This window comes from Epinephelus moara, chromosome 14 (genome assembly GCF_006386435.1).
Source record: "Epinephelus moara isolate mb chromosome 14, YSFRI_EMoa_1.0, whole genome shotgun sequence".
Lineage (NCBI taxonomy): Eukaryota > Metazoa > Chordata > Actinopteri > Perciformes > Serranidae > Epinephelus > Epinephelus moara.
The window spans coordinates 458717-484629 of NC_065519.1; the positions used below are offsets into that span (position 1 = coordinate 458717).

Genomic DNA, 25913 nt, shown 5'->3' on the forward strand with positions numbered 1-25913 from the left:
ACCTGTGTGAGTGTAAAGAGCCTTCACTACATGTTAAGTATTTACAGAGCAGGTGAGCTCTCCTCTACGGACTGTCACACAGGCGAATTCATACATCATATGGCTGAACTGTACATGAATCAAAATATATAAATAAAATGTAATATAGTATAAATATCTTTTTGTATATTTTTTAAACAACTGTAGCTGATTACAATTACTGGTATATTTATATCATAATGAATTACATCCAATTATACTGAACCACACCCACCAACTGTATCACTGTGCAGAAGGAAACGTGCATCTGCTGTTAGCTGTTGGGAAGGTCACCTCTGAAATCTAACAGGTTTACAGATTACATGTGACCCTGTTTAAATGTAGTGAATTACGTAACTATTTTAATAACTTCATCAGAGTAATGTAAATTATTACATTTGATGCCTTTTTAAAAAAACTTTCCAACAGGCGTTTTAAACTGGGAAATAAAACTGAAAACTCCAAAAAACATAAATGTAATCAAAGTAAACCAGGCGGTGTGAACAACAGAACTCAACACTGATTACTGTCAAACTTTTATTAAGACTTCTTCAGTAAAATGAAGAATATGAAACTTCATATTTTACATGGAAGCTTTTTATCCCCCAAAATATATCTGAATGTCTTTGTAATCATCAACTCTTTGATGAGCAGCTGTAGTTTAATTACCTTTTTTTAACAACTGTAGTGGATTACACTTACATTTATTTTGTAATCTAATTAGGTAACTAGTGGGGCTGCCCTGAAAGTCAGAGATTTGAATCATCAGTCAACTAAAATGACTTCAAGTCGAGCAGTTAGTTTTTTTATTTGTCAGTGTGCTGTGCAGTGAACTCCTTGAGACGTTTTGGTCCCCAGATTTTGCTGCAGAGTGAGCGCTCTTGATCTTCACGCTACTCTTTGGTACAGACAGCTGCAGACACAGAGGAGGAGAAACTCTGCACCGTCAAGCTCTGAGATAACATCACCTTTACTTTCTGATTTACAGCTCCGATATTATGACTCACTCTCTGGCTTTTGTTAGAGATCTAGTATTTTAAGCACATTTCCGATGCGTCGTCAGCGCCGTTAGCTTGTTCACGACATTAGATGAATGTTGTTGAAACACACTGAATATCCTGTTTAATCTTTAAAACTTTACATGGAAAAAATAAAAATGAATTGTCAAATATTCATATTACATGGCAGAATCTGATTTAGTCGGGTACAGCCCTGATACCTCGTTACTCCCCGACACTGCGCTAGCTAACGTTACAGCTCAGCTGAGGAGGACATCGTTAATGTTTACATCTCATGCTGTCACACACATGAGGCTCTCGTCCGTGAGTAGATGCACGCTTCCTTCTGTGGGCTGAAGGTCGGTAGAAAGAAAATAGTTCCTACATAACAAGGTCTGGATTATCTTGAGTAAGAGACGTTGATGTTGAGTTTTTCAAATGTATTTTTTTTTTTGGCATTTTAAGCACCACATGCTGAGTGTCCTCTAGTTCCTTTATACTGGAGAGAAGGCAGACATCTCTACGGCCGTTATCACCAACACTCTATCAGTCTGATAGTTTTGGTGTGAGTTACAAACAGCTCTACAGGTCAGAGGAATAATAGTATGTATTTTTGATTTTGTGGTGAACTGTCCCTTTAACTCTGGCTGTTGTGATCCCGGCCCCGCCCCCACAGACTTGACACCAAGGACACCAAACTGTACAAACGGTATAGAACAGTTTATTAAATTTAGACTTGTAAGAAGTCATCGTATTCCAACGCGCTCCATCGCATGAAGCGCATTCAAAATAACACCAACCCAAACGGATTGATCACGGCATCGAACATAAATAAAGCAAATAAACATATTTACAGTGGAACATGGACAGAAAACAGGGTGTGTGCACAAAACAGGCGACTACACATCCAGACAGATCGTCAGAGGTTCACAACGTGGGTCTGATTTTCAACTGAACTGTGGTCAGGGGGAGGAGGAGGAGGAGGAGGAGGAGGAACACAAGTCACCAAAAGACCAACAGAATCATCACATTTTCTTGAATTGAGAGAGAAGAAGAGAATCTGGAGGAGAAAACACAACAAGTGTCGATGATGCTGACTTAAAGGTAGAAGGCTGACGAGCTACTGGAGGTGATTTAAGGTGTGAAAGTTTCCTTCTTTTATGCTGAAAATCCTCCACAAACATTCTCAAAGGACTTTTAGCAAATGTTCCAAAATTTGTTCAGATAATTCAGGTGATTATGTAAAACATTGATTTTACAAATGTTGTCAACACGTCAGTAACAGAACCCACGAACTGTAGTTCACAAACTTTCGTCTGAATTTGCAGCTCCAGTTTTCACATTCCCCCTAAACGCCATAATGGAACTTAACTTCCTGTTTCCACCTGTTACGGTGGAGTTCAGTCTGATTTAAACTCTGAGGAGATAATTCTACAACATGAATGACTCGTCTTCAGTGAGCTGAGAGGACGGACGGACGGACGAACATCAGTTTGACTTCCTGTGTGAGACACAGTCGAGACTTTACAGTGATCAAAAAACCCTGAAGAATCAAAAACTGCGTTTAGTAAAATAAAAAAAGAGAAGATCCTTAGAAAAGTACAATCATTGAAAGCACGTTACAATTAGCAGTTTGTGTGTGTGTGAAGTTACAAACGGGTCATGTGACTCTCCCAGCACTTCTTATGTACATAAAACAATGCTCGTGTGGATCACATGACCAACATCAGGTCCAGGTCCCTAGCAGACGCCGTCGAGGGGATGAAACATCATCATCCTCCTGGCTAAATTCTATTTCTCCTCATCACCGGAGGACCTCAGTGTGTGTCGTGCTTCACCGGGAACGCCAGCCGGGCGGGGTCGGAGGATCATGGGAGCACAATTTCGGATAAATGTGAGGTGAGTTATCAGTTACAGAAAAGTACACTTAACTGACGTTCAAATGGCACTCTGGTCCGGCGGGTTCAGCTCTGGTGCTCAGCGCAGGGCGAACCCTTTCCCTCCGCTCGGTACCCCGAACATGTGAAAACAAAACACTGAGAATCAAAGAGGTGACGCACCATCATCGGTCTCTGGAGGTCACACTGTCACATTCAGCTATGCGTTAATGGCAGAGATCGTCTCCTCGCTACAGGAAGTGTACCGACGCCACGCCAGGAAAATAACCAAAAACATCAGCATCAGGTAACAACAGGAAAAGCTCCTCGTTATATTGAGATGTTGTCATGTTTTTACAGAATATTTTCATGTTATAACAGGAAACTTTTCAATTATATCAAGATATTTTCATGTTATAACAGAAAACTTTTAAATTATATCAAGATATTTTCAATTATATCAAGATATTTTCAATTATATCAAGATANTATATTGAGATGTTGTCATGTTTTTACAGAATATTTTCATGTTATAACAGGAAACTTTTCAATTATATCAAGATATTTTGAATTATATCAAGATATTTTCATGTTATAACAGGAAACTTTTCAATTATATCAAGATATTTTCAATTATATCAAGATATTTTCATGTTATAACAGAAAACTTTTCAATTATATCAAGATATTTTCATGTTGTAACAGAAAACTTTTCAATTATATCAAGATATTTTCAATTATATCAAGATATTTTCATGTTATAACAGAAAACTTTTCAATTATATCAAGATATTTTCATGTTATAACAGAAAACGTTTCAATTATATCAAGATATTTTCATGTTATAACAGAAAACTTTTCAATTATATCAAGAAATTCCATGTCATAACAAGAAACTTTTCAATTGTAACAAAAACTTGTAAAATAAGAAACTTCTTGTTATATCAATATACTACAATATATTTTATCTTTTGTGAAACTTTTCTTTTTAAAACATACAAAACATGTTGTAAAAACGTGACAAACATCTTGTTTTATCAGGAAACTTTTCACGTTATCACCTGATGCTGACATGTTTTTTATTTTCCTGGCGTGTCAGTGTCACACCTCTGTACGTATTTGTTCCTCTCCCACGGTATATTTCACACTATCTTACAGTTTCCTTATGAAAAGCCATTTACAAGCACCGGAGCCTTACAGTATGTACACATCAGTCCCACACGTCTTCTGATTCACAAAGAAAAAAGATATAAACACATTTTCCCTTCAGGTATTTACACAGATTAAAGAGGAGGTGTTGGAGAAATGATTGAGCACCTCAGAGTCATTGTGGAAATTTACACACTAAAAAAAACTGCTTCCAGGTACTGGCTTTAAGATCATAGACTCACACTCACCCCTTCACCTTCCTATCAGGTACAGGCAGAAAGACAGAGGTTCAGCATCATTCATTCATCCAGAGGCGCCGCACGCCTCCTTCTAAAGGCAAATCATATCTGATCTGATTCATAAACTCTTCTCTGCGACACACATCACCTTCTCTTAAAAAAAAAAAAAAACACGTAGGAAAAAAGAGAGGGTCTTTTTTGGTCTCCCAAATCAGGCATATCAGGTGTCAGAACACCGCTTAGTGCTCGTACCAGTGATCAGACTGGTCACCAGTAGATAGATGATCAAAGGCCCCTTTGGATCGTCCTCTTGGTTTGATACCTGAGGTGTGGCGTGGGTGGGTCAACACTGGCTGAATGTTGGGAGCGAGCAGCGCGTTCGGACCAGACTGGAGTCAGATTGGACGTTTAATAATTCTCAGCGTGTTCATTAATGACCTCAGAGTGAGGAGGATTATTTCATCATGTTAACATTTCAGAATCAATGAGCTGATCAATGGTTAGTCAACACTGAGCTGATGGACGCGGTCCGTCTGCTTCTCTAAGAATTATTTATTGGTCGACTTGAGTCCAGTCGGGTCAGAACGTTACAGATCAGCTGCTGCTTTAAAATCTTCTTTCACCTGTAGGTGGGATTAAAATCGGGAGGAGGGCAGCATGTCGGTGTGCGGAGACGTAACGGCATGTGTGTGAGTAACAGGAACAGGACGTTATCTCGCTGCTCTGAAGCCACCGAGGTAACTTCCTGTGGTACTCGGCGTTCAGAGTCTGAGGCAGTGTGTGACAGCAGGCGGGGGTTGAGGGGGCGGGGTTACATATTGCGTCACGGGACTTTCAGGTAGTCGATGTCTGGCGTGAGGGGCGGCCCATGGACGAGGCGCTGTAGGTACGGGAGCGCTGCCTCATGGCCAGTCGGCATGGCAGCTCCAGCTCCTGGAAGAGAGGAGTCCCTGTGATGTCAGCGGCCTCTGGGCGCTCGGCGGGGCTCCAGGACAGCATGCTGCGCACCATGCTCAGCTGTGCACACACACAGGAAACACAGAGTCATGTTACAGAGATGCTACAGCTAATCCAGCAGAACCAGCAAACAGTGCGACATTAGTGCTAAATTACACTCAGATAAAACACGACATAAAACATTCTGACAAACAAAAGTTAGGAGTGGACGATATATCGATTATGCTCGATGCATTGCTTTGGTGTTTCGGCGCTCTCACCCCTCCACACAAGTCTCCTGGACGATAAAGTGTGTGAGCATGTGAGGTGTGTTTTTGAATCAGCAGATTGCTGGAGCACCAGTGAGAGATTATTCATCTGTGACCTGTAGAGCTGTTTGTTCTTCTCCTGCTCACTGTGAATAAATCCTCGTCGCTGTGATGGTTTAACTTCCTGCTAACTGTTGACCAGAAGCTTTAAACATGTACACTTCCTGCCCGAGATAAGCCGGGTGCTTCAAAATAAAAGCACCAGTGGTTCCGATTTCACTAAAACAAAACTAAATTCAACTTTTTTGAAAGAAACTTTGTCATTCAAACAAATTTATTTTACTTTATTTTGACAAACTTTATTTAACTTTTTGTAACAAAACTTTATTATAACAAAATTTTCTTTAACTTAATTTAAAAAAAAAAACTTTATTTAAAGTCATTATAACAAACTTTATTTAACTATTGTAACAATTCATTAATTAACTTTATTAAGACGTCATTTTATTTAACTTTATTGTAAAAGTACGTTATCTAATTCTTTTTAATAAAACTTTATTGTAACATCACTTTAACTTTATTATATTAGTACTTTATTCGACTTCCTTGTAACAGTACTTTACTATTACTTTATTCTAAGAGTACTTTGTTTAACTTTATAGTAAGAGAAGTTTGTTTAGTATTTCAGTGTTCTACAGTAGTTTAGAGGAGATTTAAAAATATTCAGATTTATATTGTCCATAATTATTTAGAGGACATATTCACCCAGCCCTGCCACACACTCATGTACTGTAGGCTCACATAAAACACAGAAGCACATTCTCTCTCTCTCTCTCTCTCTCTCTCTCTCTCTCTCTCACACACACACACACACACACACACACACACACACACGCTCACACAGTACAGGACATCTTAAAATAGATCAGTGCACGTCTCGGTCAGTGGGATACTGGGATGACAGAGGGGGCTGAGGGGATTTCCAGTGTTGGAGAATCACAGATTATTCTTTGGGATTATGTTAATCTCATTACACAGTAAACAGGTAAACAAGGTAAACAAACTTATCACACTCCGCACAGACAACATGAAGCAGAACATAAACCTCTGACGGACACAGAAATAAAACCTGAGATGGAGATTTACTTCATCTGATTTACTGTTATATGAAAGAAGAGTTCACTTCCTCCTCCTCATGACAGGGAATAATTAATTTGTTTACTGAATATGTTTACAGGGTATTAATGTTGTGTTTTCTTACTTAAATCTTTTTATCTTTTATCATTTATTTTATCTTCTTTATTTTAGAGTTGATGGTTAAATGAACGAACATCCTGTAGTCTACCTGTAAAGATCTCGTACAGCGTGCAGAGGAAACCAGCACAGTATGAAGAATTACTGAGCTCTTTTTCTGTCCTCATAATCATTATTATTATTATGACCCCCGGCTGGAAACTCCTCCTGTGCTCTGCTTCTCTATTTAACGCTGTTTCATTCCACTTTATTATCACCAAACTAACTCTGTTGTAATGGTGCTTTAATGAACTTCATGATAAAAGTAATCTATTTAACTTTATTGTAGCAGAGCTGCAGTGTTTTATTTAACCGTGCCACACCAGTGCTGTAGGTTTGTGTTGGCAGGTCGCTCTATGTTTGCGTCTCTGTTTGTCTTTCTCATGTTAATTTCTTTAATAGAAAAATGGCAGTTTTGAGTAAATAAAATTTTTTAAATACATTTTTTATATAATATTTAATATTATTTGAACATATGGATAATCAAATTCTAATGGGATTATAGCTACAAATTAGGGATGCACCGAAATGAAAATTTGTGGCCGAAGCCGAAGCCAAATAATATTAAACGCTTGGCCNAAGTAAAGAACAGTCCCTAAAGTGCGGTGAGGTTTGTGGGCCGTGAACGGCTCGTTTCTCCTCTGACACGTCACATACCTGTGTTCGGCTGGCTCAGCCAATCAGGTACTTCTGGGCAGTCATGACGCCAAGAAGAGGATATTATTGGAGCCGACTTCTCCTCGCCGGTAACATTAAGCCGATGGCCGCCGTATTTGACAGGAATGCATTACTGTCTGTGTCTGTGACCCCCGTTCAACCCACAATCGGTGGGATTCGCCTTTCGTTTCTGCTGCTGGTTGAAATCTGTAGGCTGCTGAATGATTTAAGCCTATTTTGCTCGCCACACTGCCGACATTTTACTCCGCCGGTCACGGCACGCTGTTTGATTGCGTTATCAAAACACGCCGCTATTATTCGGCCTTGCTTTTAACTTATTCCACCGAATACCGAATGTGTGTTTTTTTGCAATATTCGGCCGAATATATTTGGTTACCGAATATTCGGTGCATCCCTAGTACAAATTATACTTATAAATCATGTTGATAAAACAGTCTCAGAAAAAATGCTGCTACTTATATTTTAGTAATAATAATAATAATAATAATAATAATAATAATAAGTTTGCCTTTAAAAACAGAGTTTACAAAGTGTTTTGACAAATAAAGCAAAACAGAAGCAAGAAACCTCCGATGCAATAAAATAATAGAAGCCAAAAAATGATGCCGACCTAAGTCCAGACATAAATTAAAGAAGAATTAAACGAAGGATCAGACACACAAACATGTTAGAAAGACGGCAGATGATGGTGAGAAAAGAAATTAAATCAAAACTAAATTAATTAAATAAAATAAAACACAAAGAATGACGGCAGTAAACACTGAATTAATAATAATAATGATAAGCAGGACAAAGACAGAATAAAACATAAATTAAAGGACGACGTCACATAAAAGCGAGTCTGTAGAAAATGTTTTTTAAGAGGTGATTTTAAAGGTCACTGATTCTGTGAGAGTTATGTCTTCGGGCAGGCTGTTACAAAGCTGAGGGGTCCTGACGGCAAAAACACGGACACCTTTAGATTTAAGCCTCGACTCTGGAGCGATCAGTGGGGCCCTACCTGAGGCTCATATGAGGTCAGCATCTCTGCTGTGTAGTTTGGGGCCAGACGAGCTTTAACAGTGATCCGTGAAATATTAAAATAAACTCTAAAATGAACAGGAAGTCAAAGGAGAGACGCCAGGAGAGGAGTGATGTGATGTCATCTGGTAAAACCAGTCCCAGTTTAATATAATATTTACATATTTAGATTTAGATTTTTTATTAATATCCTGTTGATTTAAGAGCAAAATAATCCAGCTACACTTCCTGACCGGATCAGCTGATCAGATGGGAGTCACATGTTGGTGTGGACGGGTCATTTAAAGATTACATGATGAGAGTAAACTGTCTCTGCTCTGTGTGTTTCCCTCTTTGATCACTCTCTCAGGATGAACATGTTGTCATGTCTCAGTTCAGGTGTAGTGTGTAGTTGGAGCCACTAGGTGGCAGCAGACGGCCACTCACCTCCTGCACGTTGTTTTTGGAGAAGACCTCAGGGAAGCGCAGCGCTCTCACCTCTGTCAGCGTCTGGAAGAAAGGATGTAAACACCTGTGAGCGTCTAATCAGGTCCCTTTGTTCCCGAGACAAAGGCGTCCCGCTCGATCGCACACACGAGGGCGAAGACAATCCACCGTTTAAACCCACGACAATAGTGAGGATGTGTCACAGTTTCCCTCCAGAGTTTCACACAAAACAGAATAATGAACTGAATAAAAGACGCACGGCCTCATTAGGACGTCTCTGTCTGTCCTCCTGCAGCAGCCGAGGGTCGGACTGAAGACAAACATGAGATCAGACCCATTTAAATCTGATCAGTCTTTAAATGATCCGAGAGTTTGATCTGCTTCTAAATGTTTAACAGATCAGTTCAGGGGAAATGTTACCTCCTGTTCATGTTCGTTGCTCTGCTCACAGTCGTTTGTCTTTGATTTCTTTTATGCTTCACAAACTGATGTGTAACTGGAAAATACAAACCCATCTAAACTGACTGTAATAATCATGTTTAACAGTTATAAAAGCTGAGTTTAAGGGTGATTTATCGCCGTCTAACGACCCTTCTGGGGACTGAATCAAAGCTGTATGTGCTGACTCACCCTCACTCTCTCCATCTGCGTCCTGAAAGGATACAGCAGCTCGAACAGGATCAGACCCAGAGAGTAAATGTCCACTTTGTGAGAGTACGAGTTTCCAGAGAGCTGCAGGGACGAAAAAGACGGGACAGGATTTAGGACATGAAGATTTAAAGTGATAAAGTCTCAGAGGTGGGAGACATGTACAGCAGCTTTGACATCAAGTTTATTTTTACAGTTTATGTTTAATGTTCTGGTGAAAATCAAATGAACTATTTTTTTTAAACAACTTATTTTTATTAGAATTCAATAAAGACATATGGAGCACCCTAGAACATTAATGAACCTGTGTGACATCAGGAGGGGAGCGCAGCGTGTTTCATTACAGTTTTTCAAGTTCATTTTTCACTCACCTGCTCGGGGCTCATGTACAGTTTGGTGCCCACCTGGCCCGTGTGCCGGGTCAGGAGCGGGGCGGGCGTCAGAGCACTCGGCTCGTCCTCATCTTCCTCCTGGTCCATGGCCGTCACCAGGCCGAAGTCTCCCACCTTCACCACGTCGTCCATCGTGAAGAAGATGTTGGAGGGCTAAAGGAGTGACGGTTACAGGTTAGAGAACATGTACCGAACATTAAAGCACAGGAAGGCAGAGTGTTGCTGACGCATGAACCTGTCGACACTATCAGACCGTATAAAATAAAAGGTTTTACACATTGGCAGGAAGAGATCATGTGTGAAGAGTCTGAAAGAGATTTTAACACTGAGTTAACGAGCCCCTTTTTCACACCGCTGCCTCACCGTGCTGTACATGAGGTACAGTTTAGTTTATTTTATCTGTGCGCAGCTGTCGGCCTGAGATTTAATGGTAATAAAGTGTCTTGTGTGTGTGTGTGTGTGTGTGTGTGTGTGTGTGTGTGTGTGTTCACCTTGAGGTCCCTGTGCATGAGGCCCTTGCTGTGCAGGAAGTCGACGGCCTCTGCGATCTGGACGAAGATATCCAGACACTGGTTGTGCTCCCTCTGCTCCGTGAGGCAGCGCTGAGCCATCCAGTCCTTCAGGTTCTCCTTCCGACAGAGCTGCATCTGGATGTACAGGTACACCTGGAGACGAGAGGACACGGTGTCAGAACATTACGATCTTATGTACGACACTAGAAACTAAGAATTCATTTCAGAGGGAGAAGGGGGCAAAACTTTATTTTACATTAGGCTCATCACAGCCGACTGAGTAAACGCCTGACTGACCTTTGGCGACGGCTGAACTCTCTGAGTCGGAGGAGTCGCTGGGAGAGCCAGTGTGAGTGAGGTTGGCCGAGGGGGAGAGGAAGAGGAGGGCGGGACAGATTCCTGTCGTCTGGTGTGCGAGGAAGACGAGCTGTTCTTCTCCGTCATCGTGCTTGGGCTGGCTACGCCGGAAGCCGAGTCTGTGTCTGCGTCGGCGTCTCGGTCGCAGCCCGAGTCCTCGAACACGATGTCAAAGGAAGAAGAGGTGCAGTCGCTGGGGCCACGTGGGGGACACAGCTCGAAGGAGTGGGGGGTGTCTGAGGCGTCGGGGTCGGCCTGGCTGTCCCTCTCAGACATCAGGCTGTCGTGGCCCAGCAGCGGGTGGAAGGACAGGTCTCCGTCACCAATGCTGAAACCCACAGCACCGCTGGCGCTGCTGGAGAGCAGAGCCTGTGCGTCGACGGAGGCCTCCAGGACGTCTCCTCCAGGTCCAGAGGAGGGAGACACTGAGCTGGACACGGGGACTTTGACTGACAGCGCCTCCATGTGGTCGAGGAAGCTCATTGGCCAGTCGGTGGTACTGAAAGAGAGACAGAGGAGGGATGTTGCTGCCAAGTTTGATACAATCAAATAAATATGACGTCAGTATGGATAACTGTACAAGTGTCTAATAAAATAGTTTTGACAAAACAGTTCACAAAATTAAAACAGTTGAAAGTGGACAAACAAAAGTAACAAGACGTCAGGCGGCGACCACGATTATACCGACCATACACGAGAAGACTGACGAGACTTTTCAAAGACTGAAGTGTGACAGCCTCTGACATCTAAACTTCATGTTTTTAGTTTGGGATCTGTCAGGGTCACTGTTCACAGACTACAACTAGATTGTCTCTGAGATTATTCCCCGTCCTGCTCCTGGTGGAAAATATGACGTATTTACAATTCCTTACATGCCCACAAAAACACAACTCTAGAAAGACAAGATTAAAGTTGTCTTACTAAGTCCAGTCTTAAAAATAGCCATGCTATAAGGCTCACAGAAAGTTTGCTGACCACTGCTAAAAAATGAATTGTCTTAAAATCGAAATCAAATGTCCCCCTCCCAATCCATTATGGTTTTCTGAAATCATCAGCTGTACACCCCTTGAATACAATAACTTGTTCACTGAGAAGTAAAAAATAAAGCAGCCCTTTGTGAATCAAATGGAAACTTGTTATCAAATCAAACCGACTGTGTCTCTGTGTCGTCTTATTGTATTGAGGATGTGTCGAACCATGTGATCCCTGATGTCGTCCATTTTGTTAACATCGATTATTGTCGTCATTTTGCACTTTGTTTATTTGATTTAATTTTGGCTTTGTTTATTGTTTACTGTCTTGTTTACTTCATATTGCCGTTTGATTGTTATATGTTGTTTATTAATGCTTCAAAATGTAAAATGAAATAATAATAATTAAAAAAAAAAAGATGTCTCAGTAAAATCAGCTGATTGATGGATCAGATACAAATTATTCTCCGACTCTTGTTCGCTCCACAGCTCCACCAGTTTCTCCTCCTTTAACACACAACAAGAGAACAGAGACTTCATGTTCTCGCTCCTCACCAGAGTCTCCTCCATGTTTACTGTCTACAGGGTTTGCTGCTTCCTGTTTGATGCTGGAGAGATGCTGCTATTGGCTGTTGATGTTCACGTCACCGAAAACTAGTTTAATATTGAACATGTTTGATTGTGTTGTAACATCAAAACAAAACAAAACAAAAACCTGCCTTAAAACGGCTCAGACTGAGTGTTATGACCACTTTGCACCAAACGATTAAGATCGTGGCGGGCGCTCCAACCAGCTGAGGTAAAACTTGTGAATGTATTCCGACACTGAACGTTTGTATGCGACAGAGGAACTGCTTGAAAAGTCATCTGGTGTGAGGTCGGCATCAGAGTTCATTTTATTTACTGTGTACCAGCTTGGTGCTTGGAAAGAGAAAGATGATGATGATGATGATGATGATGATGATGATGATGATTGTCTCTGAGAGGTTTTCTGGAGCTTATTTTAGCTCTGATCTGCAAATCTCAAAATGCATTTTTCATCCACTGGCATTTAAACATCTGATTTAATCAACCAGTAAAGTGATAAGTAATAATGTACAATAAAAGTCCTAAAAATCTTCCTCCTGAGTGGATTATATTTCTTAGCGTGGCAGCCATCTTGGACAGCTGACCACTGGCCGTGTACAGTATAACAGGTGTAAAAGCTGCAGCTGACCTGGCGTCTTTCAGCCACCTCTGGTCCATCTCCTCCTGCCAGCCCTCGGGGGGGCTCTCCTGCCAGGCGTTGAAGTAGCGGATAATCCCGGGATGCTCCAGCTTGGCCAGCGCCTTCACCTCTCGCATCACCTTCTCACGAGCCAGCTCTCTGTAACACGCAGAAGCAAAAGCTTCAGGGTTTAATTCACAGTCAGGAGAAAACACTTTGTCTTTTATCAGTAGATGGTCTCAGATTATCAGGATCTGAAGACGCTAATACTCTGAATGCCTGATGAGACTTTGCTGTTGCCGATACAACAAAGGGTCAAAAAGTGTTTCACAGAAACACTGAGCGTAAAAATAATTAACAGACTAGTTTGAGTGATGTCACGGTCAATAGCAGGGCTGCATTAAAAATAAAAGGAGCGCTGCTGTGTCTACATGTACATGCCTGTCAGTAGACGCATTGCTAATATTTGTCCCTCTGTGTGTTTCCTGTGTTCAGACATGTCGGCTGCAGCTCACATAAGTCAGTCTGACAGAGATAAAAGAAGAGCCAATCGCCTCCAGCGAGAACGTGTGTGTTGTGTCCAGCGAGAGGCGCTACCTGTTGGGCAGACGGATCCTTTTGATGGCGTAGTTGCAGTCGTCCACTTTGTTGCGGGCTTCAAACACGACGCCGAACCCCCCGCGGCCGAGGCACTGCACCGGCTCAAAGTCAGTCAGGTACCTGCGGAGAGGAGACACTCTGGTTGGTTCATTTAGCAGAGAAGAGTCGCTCCGCTCTCTGTGGTTATCACCTGCTGCACGTCTGACTGTTTAAAGACCTGAGATCAGACGTTCACTGTGGTTTATGAAGAGTTAACAGGTGATCACAGAGAGAGATTATTACCACACAAACCTCAGTGAGAGCTGCTGAGCTGGCAGGAAACTCAACTCTGAACTTCCTGCTGAATAAACTTAATTAAATAAAGAGTCTGTAAAACTAAAAGAGAATAAAACATTTCGACTCAATTTTGTTTTGTGTCACTCAACAATTCAGTAGCAAAATTCAGTCGTAAATTCAAGTTCAACCATTAAAATGTATGAAACAACTTTAACGTAATCCTCGTTCACTTCCTGCGTTCAGACGCCTCTAACTAGTGTTTAAACCTTTGAAACCTGGAAAATAAAATCGGCTCCATTACTTTCAAAAAGAACAAGAAACTGGTCAAATATGAAAACAACCTGAAAATTAGTTTATTAAAAAGAAAGAGAGAGAAATTTATTAGAAAATTATCTTTTTAAAAAAGGAGAAATGTCAAGAAAACTATATTTATGATTTGTATAATCACGTTTTATTTGTTTTTCACTTACTTAATTTTCAGGTCATTTTCTTGTAACTTTTTACTATTTTTCATTTCCTGATTTTTGGGTCATTTCTTGTAAAGTTGCTCGTTGCGTCCTTTCCATGTTTTTTTTATTTTTTTAAAGAAATCAAGTCAATTTGTTTGGGTTTCAAAGAGTTAGAAAAAACTTTTACACTTTTTAAAAATGTTTCATGTTACATTTCTGCAAATTAAAAACAGAAGAAAAAACAAATTAAGATGATATAAAACATGTATAAATCATGTGTGTGTATATCTATGTCATATGGGGGGTTGTTTGGTTCAGTCAACACGTTTGGGACTCGCCGCTCTCCGCCCCGTCAAAGAATCCCTGCTCAGTTCTCCTCGGGGGATTGAAGGCCGTCGTATACGGCGATGCGTGGGCACGTGTGATTCCTGATTCGTCTCCTCCTGATGATCCTGACTCATGTTTGCTTCAGCTGCTGCAGCAGCCACCGGTTTTATTTAAGGACACAGTGAAAGCAATGTGCACGGACTGCAGCAGCAGCTTCAGAGGAGCGAGGAGGAGGAGGAGGGCGGGTGTTTGGCGTTTTAGGGTGGATCAGAAGTAAAGAATGTGCGAGTGGTGACAACAGGAAGAAGAAACACCAGTTTAATCAGATTCTTCTCGTGTTGGGGGGTCAGAGGACGTAAACATGTAAACTCCATCGATCAGACGACAGGCGGTCACTGACAGCCCATAAATTACGTCCTCTGATCAGATTTGGGACGTCCAGAGGAACAGAAGTTGTGACAATGTGCTGACGATGATGTAAAGTGACACTGCGACCCCGCGGCAGATGCTGCTGGGTGGGGGAGGGGTCTGTGGGGGCCAAGGTCATTTTCATTTGATGGCAAACAGCTGAGTTATCCAATCATGCACTACTTCAACTCGTATCTCCCATCTCTGCCTTGTCCTATCCAAGCAGGCAGGAAGACCAGTGGTCACCATGGTAACAGTGCCGAATCTGTAGCTACACCTTGAAAGAGTGAGACTCGAGGATAACACAGCAGCAGTGTGTCCTCAAGTTCTCCTGAGTCATGATCAACAGTGTTTACAGAGCGTGTTGAGCCTCAGTGTTTACACAACGCACCTGGACACATATTCACTGGAGCGGGTCTCCATGGCAACAGGCTCTTTGGATTCCACAACCTCAAGGTCAAACTTGCAGTCGGTCTGGCACTGTGTCTCCGACTCTTTCCGCTGCTGTGAGGGACAGAAGAGGACAGCAGAGGCACAGGGAGGACGTCAGAAATGTTAACAAACAGGATTAACTCCAGGTGCATTCTGGGTAGTTTTTCTAAGAAAAAGACTGAACAAGGTGTCTCATGTACTGAACCTCTGTGATAAAACATTCCTGTAAAAACTACGTACTAATGTTAAAGAAGTTTTTCACGGAAGAATCACCTGTTTTTATTTCACTTTAAAGAGACAGCAGAGTCTGTCACAGTGTCAATAAGGGCTGTCGGTGTTAAGACGTTAATCATGATGTGATTAAGGTCCAAACATAATCACATTAATCATGTGCCGCTAGTTTGACTAATCAGACTGATGTCAGCGGGCGACCACATCACCACAGACTGCAAAGAACTTCTTAGGAGTGAGCGAGTCACCACAGACCTGAGGATCAAACTAAATCTAAGAAGTTACTACAGCGCTTCATATGAGTCAAGAGAAACTCAGCTAGCTGCTAGGCTAATTTATACAATGTAAAATGCCATAGGCTTGTGCTAATAATGTTAGCATGTTGTATTTGTGGGGAAATGTGTCCAGATAAAGACAAGTGTTTGTCTGTGAATGCTGCGAGTTATAGTGAAGCTGATTTGTGTTTGAAACTGTCTCTATTAAGCCATGTTTAATGTGTGTTTAATGTGTGTTTAATGTGTGTTTGAATCAGTCAAACTTTTCTGCACTCCAAAGAAACTCTGCCACCAACTAGTGTTTTGAAGGTGTAACTGCAGAGTGACACAGACACACCACCACACAAGTATATGATATATTAAGGGGGCGTCTTCAGGCTGACATGTTGTCACCAGTCATTTGTCTTACCGTCTAGTCGTCTTAATCTATAAGTCACTATCACAAAGTCAATTTCTTTGCATTCATTTGATTTCCAATGAAAACACTCTGGTAAGAGCTGTTTCACTTTGTTAACATGAACTTCAAAACTGTTTAGAAATGCAAAATAATAGAATTTTAAACAATTGAAATTACTGGAATAAAAACAATATTCATTGGACAGCCCAACTGTCATCACTACATTGAACTTAATCTCTTTAACTATCCAAATTAAATTAAGTACATTCATGGACGTGAATGTGACAATAAAGTTTGTTCAGTGACATTTTGAGGAAAGAAATTCTGATGGAGATCCATGTGCAGTCTAGACTTGTCACATTACTAATGTTATTGACTTATCATATGATATATGGACGTGACCTTGATCATTTTGCTGACCTTGATGATGCCCGTTGTGTTTTTTTTATTATATATTTTTTTAACATAAAAATGTCACCAACATTTTAGCCAAAATGACGCCAGAATAAACAGCAGGGTTTTCCTGAATATCTTAAGATGTGGGTGCAGAAAGCGATAGCCCATTTTTCCCATCATCTCTTCATCGCCCGCTTGCACAAATCCAGTTAAAACTCTGACCTCACTTCAAAGACGACACAGTGCAGCTCACCAGTAGCCTGCAGCTGCACTTCTAAACTGAAAGACACAGTCCTGATAGTCGTTAGTTCACCAGCCCCTGCAACGAGCTAAAAACTCTGTCATCTGTAGTTTCACCCTCCAACAACTTCATTCTCCGCTCTGTAAATCTACCAGCAAACTGCCGGCTCCGAGGACGTCCGCCCCCCGAGAGCCGACTGCAGCACAGCAGACAGATTCTGGAGCTAGCTGCGGCGTTGTTGGAGCTTCACTAAGCTTGTCTTTTAGTCACAAGAGGCATCACTTGGTTAAGATTTTGTAATTAGTCTCAAACTGAATATTTTTGGGGCAACTCTGATAAAAGTTGCATAATTTTATCTATATTTATTACATATATATTTACAGGTTTAATTACCTTTTTAAAAATATGTTAAATATTGTTTCATTGAATCATGGTGACGAAGAATCATCTGATATGTGGAAGCTGGTTTTTATACCGTGCTCTGGTCTCAGAAGCTGCACGTTTGCAGAGTCTAACATTAACATGTGATATAAATAACCAGCAGCAGTCACTGTCCGTGTGTCGTTCCTGCTGCAGGCCGCGGTCTTACCCTCACATAGGCCACGGGGGCGGGAGGGTGGAAGAATTTGCGGACGATGTAGGTGGTGGCGGCGATGCAGAAGACGATGGTGCCGAGGATCTCCTTCCACCATGGCAGCAGCAGCACGGGGTCCTTCCTCCTGCGGCTGTCACCCCCTGCACCGTTTCCTTTTATCAGGCTTATGGCACTTTCACGTTTCTCCCGGTAACGCTTGCTGTAGGGGAAGTAGTATCCGTTGTCTACGGAGAGAAGAGCAGAAATCTGTCAGTGGGGTTCAGTGGGTTTTAATCTCTAAGGTTCGCTCCAGCGTGTCTGTGTGTTCAGGACTTTATTACGGTCTTTATGTTCAGTATCTGGTTCTTACCGTACGGATACTGGAGGATGGACAGGGCTCCGTTGCTGTACTCGTCATGGGAGAACTTGTCATTATTCAGACACTTGTCAAATTCATGGGAGCCGACCAGGGCTGGTGTCCGAGACGGGGAATCTGTGTCAAGGACGAGATGAAGAAGTTCTTTGATCTCAGTTGAACGAGGGATCAAAAGAGTCGGAATAACAATCACAAAGATCGTCGTACATCGAGGGGAATGGCGATGACGCTCTGAGCAACGAATGAGCCCAAAGGCCACTAATTTATTCAGATATATCCGACACACTTTGTGTTCAAAGCAATAACACGAAGCCAGGCTTTGGTCGCTGCTTTCCCCCATCACAGACTGTGGTCCTTTGGTTATTAGTAGGCACGTCACAACACCAGAAATTTATTGGTCGATAATATCAGTGAAATTACAGGATTATTAATACCCAATACTACAGTGAGAAACAAAAACTAAACAATAAATCTAATGTACTTAAACAAACTCTCCCTTATTAAATTTAGTGTCCATTTTATTATCATTAATCTCTGATGATCTGCCTTGAACTTAAAGTACTAGTCTGTGAGGGGTGACGAAATATTCTGGGCGAGGAAATGTTTATTAAAATACAGCCTACAATATATTAACGAATTTTCTCTTCCATTGTTGTTGTGTTCAGCTCTTGTATGTGTGAGATGTGACAGTTGGTCTTTGTGGTCGGTTATTTGTCCCGCCCCTCCTCCACTGTGATCAGACGAGGTGAAAAGTGACGAGCACACTGCTTTAAAGTTGAACATTTTTAAACTATCGAGAAATTATCGAGATTACCCAGCAGCACATTTCAATGACTTCAAATATGAGATCTCATCATTTAGGATCCGGAGAACTGAAGTTACTCAGCCAGAGAGGTGGGAACACTGAGGAGAAGTACACTGGATATTTAATCTGCAAACTCCGTCTCTCAGAGGATTAAATGATGAAACACTATGACATGTTGTGCTAGAACAGAGTCTGGGATCTCAAAAGACCAATTTATAATCCACTCTAAATACGAGCACAGTGTTGAACATTGTGAACGATTTATGAAAGTTGCACAGCCGATGTGTTCGTTCACAAGATCAGAATTTTTTGTAAATAATCTTGTAAAAACACTTTGTTGTGTGAGGAGCCTCAGGTTTCTAGGTTTTCCTTGTTTTCTTTCTTTTATGGGGTATGTAATGTGACGTGTGGCGCACAGATTGTTGTCGATTATTGAGAAACACACCCACAGCTGACTGCGCACATGAGATGGGTAGAGCGGTATCTATTTAAGATCAGTGTTGTAAAATATGAAGTTGAACACTCTTGACAAAGGTCCTGTACGACTGAAACATTTGTATAGCTAATAAATTGCGACGCTGAGCAGAAGCAGTGTGCAGGATTTCTGTTCAAAGACTAAACTCCAGAGTTGAAACCATAAAAAAACGCCTGTTATGCGCTTCGTTACGCTGCTGATGTTTGTAGCAGAGTGTAAATACGCGGTGCTCCCATTGCAAAGAATAAACAAAGTTAGCCGGCCTCAAAGAACACCTTTCTTTTCTCAACAGGTTGAGGCGTAGCTGTCGCTGCACTTATCATCATTGTACACGTGTTGTTGTTGTTCCGTGCTGGGCGGTGTTCTTCTTCTTCCTTTGGCATTTAACGGTTATGTTTCACTGCTCTGTCTCCAGATTACACTCTGCTGCTGAGACTCTGGTGCTCTGATCTGAACTGTGTATTCCAACAGCACCATGAATTTACAAACGGTCCAGTTTGTGCGAGAGTGTGCTCTGGTGCTCAGAGTGGCTGTTTACGCATCCCGCATCATAAATGTCTGTTACTATACTGAAAAGACCTTAGTTGACTTATGTTTGTCATAAATGTTTAAATGTTATTATCATTACTATTTTTACAGTAGATTTCGGGCAAAGAACTGCTTCCATGTTTCAGACTCCGGACAAGCTTGGACAGAATCCACATGGGTTCATGTTGAGTCGAATCTGATCACAGCTGTAATTCCCAGTGCCGCGGTGCTGAAGAAAAACAAGTACTGCGATGCTGTCACAATTTTGGCAACAACTTGGTACCGAAGTATCAGTTCTCGTGACTTCAGTAGTAATAAGACACAGCACCTGATCACTGAGGAGGTGTGGACTTACGGACTAGAGGCTTCCATTTGACCGTTGGCAGTGGAATGATGTCCTTCTCCGATCCGATAGCTTTGGAAGGGAACTTTTCACTGATCCTCACTGAGGACTGGAGGTAGAGCTGTCCCTGGAACATCCCTGATAACAAAGTGCGCAGGAGTTACACATGCATAAGATACACTCATACGACTGGAGAGGGTTTGTGCTGAAAGAAAAGTCACAGAAAGACCAAATAACGTGACTGAATGTCAGGAATGAGAACATCCATGCAGTGTATGAGTTTACCGAGGTAAACACTGGATTCCTCTTCTCCTCTGTTCTGCTTGGATTCGTCGTCGTCATCCTCTTCATCGGTTTCCGACTGGTTGCTGTAGGCATTGTCGTCAAACAAGGTGATCGGCGTGACTTTGCCCCCGCCCACCAGCCAAGCCGAAGCGATGGGAGTGCAGAACTACACAACACAGGTGGCACAGAATGAGATGACACACTGCACCGAACTGAATTCACACCAATAAACCACCACATGACGCTAACTCTTCTTCTTCTCTGACAGGTTGTAACGTCTCACCTGACGCTCCCACACCAGCTGCCCGTCAGGCTCCGTACTGAAGGCCATGACCTTCCAGTCAGGGACAGACACTTTGATGACGAGGTCCAGGTTCTGGTTCTGATTGTTCTCTGTGTGCTCTCGATCTTTGGGTTCATCAACGATGACCCGCTGACTCTCCCTCCAGGACTCACCACCAGCAAATTCTCCCTCCAGGAAGTTGATCCCAGACTGTGTCTCAGGAATGAGCTTCAGCTCAAAGGTGCCGACGCTGAAGTTCCACCTGGTGTCAAGAGTCATAATAAACACTTTAAAACTAGAATCACCATCCATCCATGTCTGTGAAAACATGGACGCCTCACACACAGCTTGCCCCCGACAGATAAAAAATAGCTACAAAGACAGGATCGTCACCAGGTACAGAAATGAGGCTGTTGTCGGTATTCTCTATTCATATTTTGTATTTGTTGTAAACACAGGCTAATATTGGTTCTCAGGTATTAAGATGTGCAGTGGTGTAAATGTGTGATTGATCAATGGTGGGGAGAGTGTGTTTATGTCACAGTTTGATTAGTGATGGATTGTTTAGTTTGGGATAGACAAGCATGTTGCCTCTTCCTACTCATTTTTGGACAATTAATGTTAATTTATGTTTCGACTACATATTCTTTTTTTTTTTTAAATATTCAAAATAAATAAATCAAGTCAAAAGATCTACAAAATCAGCACAACCACAATCATCATGTTTTCTGAGGTCACAGTGACCTTAATCTTTGACCTTCAACCACAACATTCTAATCTGTTTATTTCTGAGTCCAAGTGACTTCTTGAGAGATCGTGCTCACAAGAATGAGTTGGACGCAAGGTCAGTGACATTTCACCCACTAATATCAGGTCACTCTCAAGTCCAAGTGAATGTTTGTGCCAAAATTTCTTGAGATATCAAATTCACAAGAACAGGACGGACGGACGAACGGACACATAATGCCTCCAGCTATGGCTTAAAAATACTGTAACTGTAATTGTGTAACTGATGATCAAAATCAGGGTCAACCTCGAGATAAAACAGTAATTGTTGATTATCTTGTTTAGTAAATGAATAATTAATCACTGCTTTATAAATATGCTCATTACTAATGTAAACAACACAATATTTATTTAACGCGAGCCTGCTGAGAGACAGATGGTGCGACACTGAGAAACAAGATTATGATACAAGATTCATGTTCAGATATTAAATCAGTATGAAACATAAGAAAAATACATTAAATCCAAAGTATCTGTCAGTGTGGTAAATCTACAGAGGGGAAGAAATAAGCGTCAGTGATGGCTGACAGGTTAACTGACTTTATTTAAAACCACTGACAGAAAGTCAATCGACTGCCTGCGACCGTCTCTGGAAACCACCCAGATACAGTCGCTGCCTCCTGACAGACTCTGACTGACTCTGACGGATTGACTGACTGATTGAATAAAACTCACTTCTCCATCCCTGATCGAGGCCTGATGGCTCGCACGGTCTTCTGAGTCCTCTGCAGCAGGAGCACGTCTTCGGCCTCCAGCTCCTCTTCCCCCCAGCGACTGCAGCCCACCGCAGAGCAGATGTACCGAAGCTGAGACGGACGACATGAAGGGAAATCAGAAGCAGAGTTATTATACTGTGTTAATGTGGTCAGAACAAGATGGCTTCATTCAGACCTTTATAAAAACATTATGGAGACTACTTTAACTCAAAAAAAAAAAAAAAAAATGTAATTCTTGAAATGTGTCGCCATCCTACAAGCTTTGAGTGATGTCACTGACCTTGCCGCTGTAGGCACCCAGGCCGTAGGTAGTGAGAGATTTGCCCCCGACCAGGACAGTGTCCTCCCCGATCCGGTAAGACGAATCCAGCAGGGACTCCACGCTGAAAGGCACTGCCTCCATACTCTCCCTGTCCCGGTTCCATTGGAACAAGGCACCATCCAGTGAAGGGATGACCATCTTATTGCCAAACACCTGCAGGAACAGACAGGTCGTTGTTTTAAGTATCAGTGTCGACTGGTAACTAGCCAAAACAAGTCGATGTAAACGAGTCAGAAAAGCAAATATTCCGCCAGAAGAAAGTGATCTGGTCATTTCTCATTCAACACAAAACAACATCAAGCTCACACTAGAGGCCGACGCTGCTCTGCTACATGTCACGCCTCTCTTGATTCTGTGATGTCATCATGCTGTCTAAAATCACACACTGGAGCGACACGATGCAGTCGTTGTTTGTTTCTGTGTAAAAATGCAAAGATGGTGTAAAGACGGGACTTCGTAGCAGCTGTATAGCACCATCTCTGAAGAAAAAGGGCTTTTCTTTATCAGACCACAGATCAGACAAGAATTAGCTGCTAGCCACCCCACGCTCCCTCCGCCTCGCTCCCCACCACTGTGGACATCTTCCTTAGGAGGAGAGTGGGCAGACCTTTGGTTAATGGCTCAAATTCCGCCAAAGCAAACCCCCCAGCAATGGGTGTCTCACCAGGCTGGTGTCTAGCGTGAGCACCAGGTCTAACCTGTGTAACAGCAGCAACAGAAAGTTTGCTGAACTGGGGTTTGATCTGGGTGGATTCGTGTTGCTGTGACTGCTAACTAAGGATCAGGCTACGGAGCTGCTGCCCGCTCTCCACCCAGTGAGGTGGTCTGTAGCGGCTGGTGGTGAGGCAGAGGACACACTGTGATTCCAGGCTCTAGCTAACGTTGAACGTGAAGCTGCAGCTGTGAGCTAGAATTTTGCTAGAAAAGCAACTTTCTCTGCAGGATTCTCCTCCATTGAATCAGAACTTCACCATCTGAAGGGACGTGCACGCTCATCTGCATCTGTACAACAGCCAATAGGAACGTCCTCTATCTAACAGTGTGTTCACACCGGACGCGAGGCGAATTTTTCGCACGATAAGATTACATACAAAGTCAATGTAAAGACGCGAATAGACGCGAATTTGTGCCGGCGGCGCGAATGACGCGAATGGAGCAAACACGCGAAATTCGCGTCATTCGCCTCTTCACGCAAGTTCAAAATATTGAACTCAAGCGAAATATTCGCTTGATGCTGTGTCAGGGCGGCCTATCAGCGTTGAGATTTTCCTGTCGTCACCGACGTCACTGACGTGCTGCTGCCGCTGTAGTAAACAACATCCATTCGGGCGACATGTGACTTGCCGGACACAGTGAATATTTATTGATTTTCACACGCAAAAAACTCAGTGGAGACAGATGGATATTTGTTTTGGTGCTAATATTCAATGCAGGCTCCACTTCACCGACGGCGACTGGGATGCTCGCCCTCACTGCAGGTGTCTGGGTTATGGAGAACGCAGGTAGCCTTCACACACTTCTCTGCCACATCTGGATGGACCTCAATGGTCAACAACTGCCCCGCATTGTTCCGAAAATGGAGGACAAGCTAATAATAGCTGTTTGTGGCCACCCTGAGTGTTATGACGTTACGTCCCCAAATTATAAGCTTCGGACCAAGAAAGACCTGGTGTGGAGGAAAGTGAGTGAGGAGGTCGGTCTGCCTGGTAAGTTTTGAAAATTGATTCCAATTATCAGCTGTACGTTTCTATCAACAAAGTTAGCACTAGCATTAGCCCCAGTTAGCACAACCGATGCAGCTTGCTTTCCGGCCGGCATACTTGTCTGATTTACTAGCGGTGTGAACACACTGTTACTCGCGTGAATGTCGCGAGTAAAAACAAATATTCCAGCGGTCAAACTCGCGCATAAAATGACCTGTGATTGGACAAAGTCTCCCGTCATGGGCTGGATTTTCTAAAGCCTGAAAAAAGAGCCAAAAGGAGACGTCTAGTTTTCTCTCAGGACACTTGATTTACAATATGCTCAGAGTTTATTGGGATTTTTTCCATAATGATGCCAAAATAAAACTGCCTACCCCAGCTTTAATGTTATATTAGCTTTTCTACTAGTTAACCTTAATGTACCTGTAGCCTGCAGTCCATTAACGTTAGCCAACATTTGCTTACTCGCAGGCCAAGAACTGCAACACAGGTGATTCTGTGTCACACCTGGACTCCTTCAACTTAAGTTTTCTGAACAAGCCTGATACACAGAACAGTCAGTGAGGTTTTCTTTGCCGTTCCTGCTGAAACGACATGATTTCATTACGACACTCTGCTCCACTTCCACTCAGATAACTGCTGAACAAAACTGTTCTTGGCAACAGACCTGATCCTGGATTTATTACCTGTGTCTGATGCAATGGCTTTTAACACACATCAGAGCTCCTGGAGTATCTTTTACAGTTTGAAAAGTGGTTTTCAGCTCAGACAGACAATCGTTCAAACACAAAAACACTCACCCACACAGACAACACTGGCCGACACACACCCACCCACACAGCGGCAGCTTCAGCCCCCACACACTTGGACTCGATCCACCAGCTCGGGACCATTACACAACTAAGAGCCCAAGTAATTAACCTGGATCTTTAGAGAAGTGTGCAGCTGAGGATGATGTGTGTGTGTCTGACTGCAGGGGGGCAGTGAGGATGACATCATCCCACAAACCTGAGCCTAATCCTGATTTAACCCTCGCAGCTTTGGCTCATCAGGAGGTGGAAGAGAGGACGATTGTTTGCCTCAGTCGTTATAAAACACAGGCGCACATCAGAAATCAGTTCATCTGCACGTCCAAGTTGTGACTCAGTCTTTTAACAAACTGTTCAGTGACATAACGACAGGATTTGGACCAATCAGCAGTTCACTGTCTTGTTACTGGTCTCTTCCAAAAAGAGATGGACACATCAGGTGCTGCTGGTGTCGAACCTGTGACCTGTCAATCATCTTGCCGATGACATCATCCCTGATTAAAATAGGTCAGTTTCTTTGTGTTGGATTAAAAATGCCAGGAGGCAGAAACGTGTGGCAGAATGATTTACTAGAGAGCAGAGCCGGGAGCAGAGGTGATGTCATCTTTTCAGAGGGAGGGGGGGGCGGTTATGGAGACAAGATGAGGATAAATTTAGCAAGTGAAAGGAGGCGGGGTTAACAATCTGACCATCACATCACACCATGCTGGTTTGGCTGAGGGGGTGTAAAGAGGTTTAGCGCAGAGGGGAACTTCTCAGGGCTGTGGATGAGTCATCCTGCTCCTGATGCCTTGATCATCCACGGACACACACACACTCATGGTGTCACTGCACTGAGATCTGCATCATGTACAAAACTTTGAATCAGCTAATAGTGAAACTGAGG

The 25913-nt window shown here is 42.6% G+C and overlaps 1 protein-coding gene across 1 annotated transcript in view; it reads right to left on the reverse strand.

Annotated features, from left to right (window-relative positions):
* Positions 1-3388: 3388 nt before the first annotated feature.
* The window catches only part of eif2ak3 (eukaryotic translation initiation factor 2-alpha kinase 3), a 52659-nt gene continuing 30134 nt past the window's right edge, over positions 3389-25913 (reverse strand). Inside the window, exons 3-18 of the mRNA XM_050062108.1 lie at positions 22474-22668; positions 22153-22283; positions 20692-20953; positions 20409-20574; positions 20136-20261; positions 17967-18089; positions 17612-17841; positions 15442-15554; positions 13588-13710; positions 13000-13149; positions 10753-11311; positions 10435-10608; positions 9923-10096; positions 9534-9635; positions 8904-8966; positions 3389-5298 (exon numbers count right to left, since the gene is read on the reverse strand). Of these exons, the coding sequence (XP_049918065.1) occupies positions 5116-5298; positions 8904-8966; positions 9534-9635; positions 9923-10096; positions 10435-10608; positions 10753-11311; positions 13000-13149; positions 13588-13710; positions 15442-15554; positions 17612-17841; positions 17967-18089; positions 20136-20261; positions 20409-20574; positions 20692-20953; positions 22153-22283; positions 22474-22668 (2874 nt within the window). The 3' untranslated portion in view covers positions 3389-5115. The remainder of the gene's footprint in view (positions 5299-8903; positions 8967-9533; positions 9636-9922; positions 10097-10434; positions 10609-10752; positions 11312-12999; positions 13150-13587; positions 13711-15441; positions 15555-17611; positions 17842-17966; positions 18090-20135; positions 20262-20408; positions 20575-20691; positions 20954-22152; positions 22284-22473; positions 22669-25913) is intronic.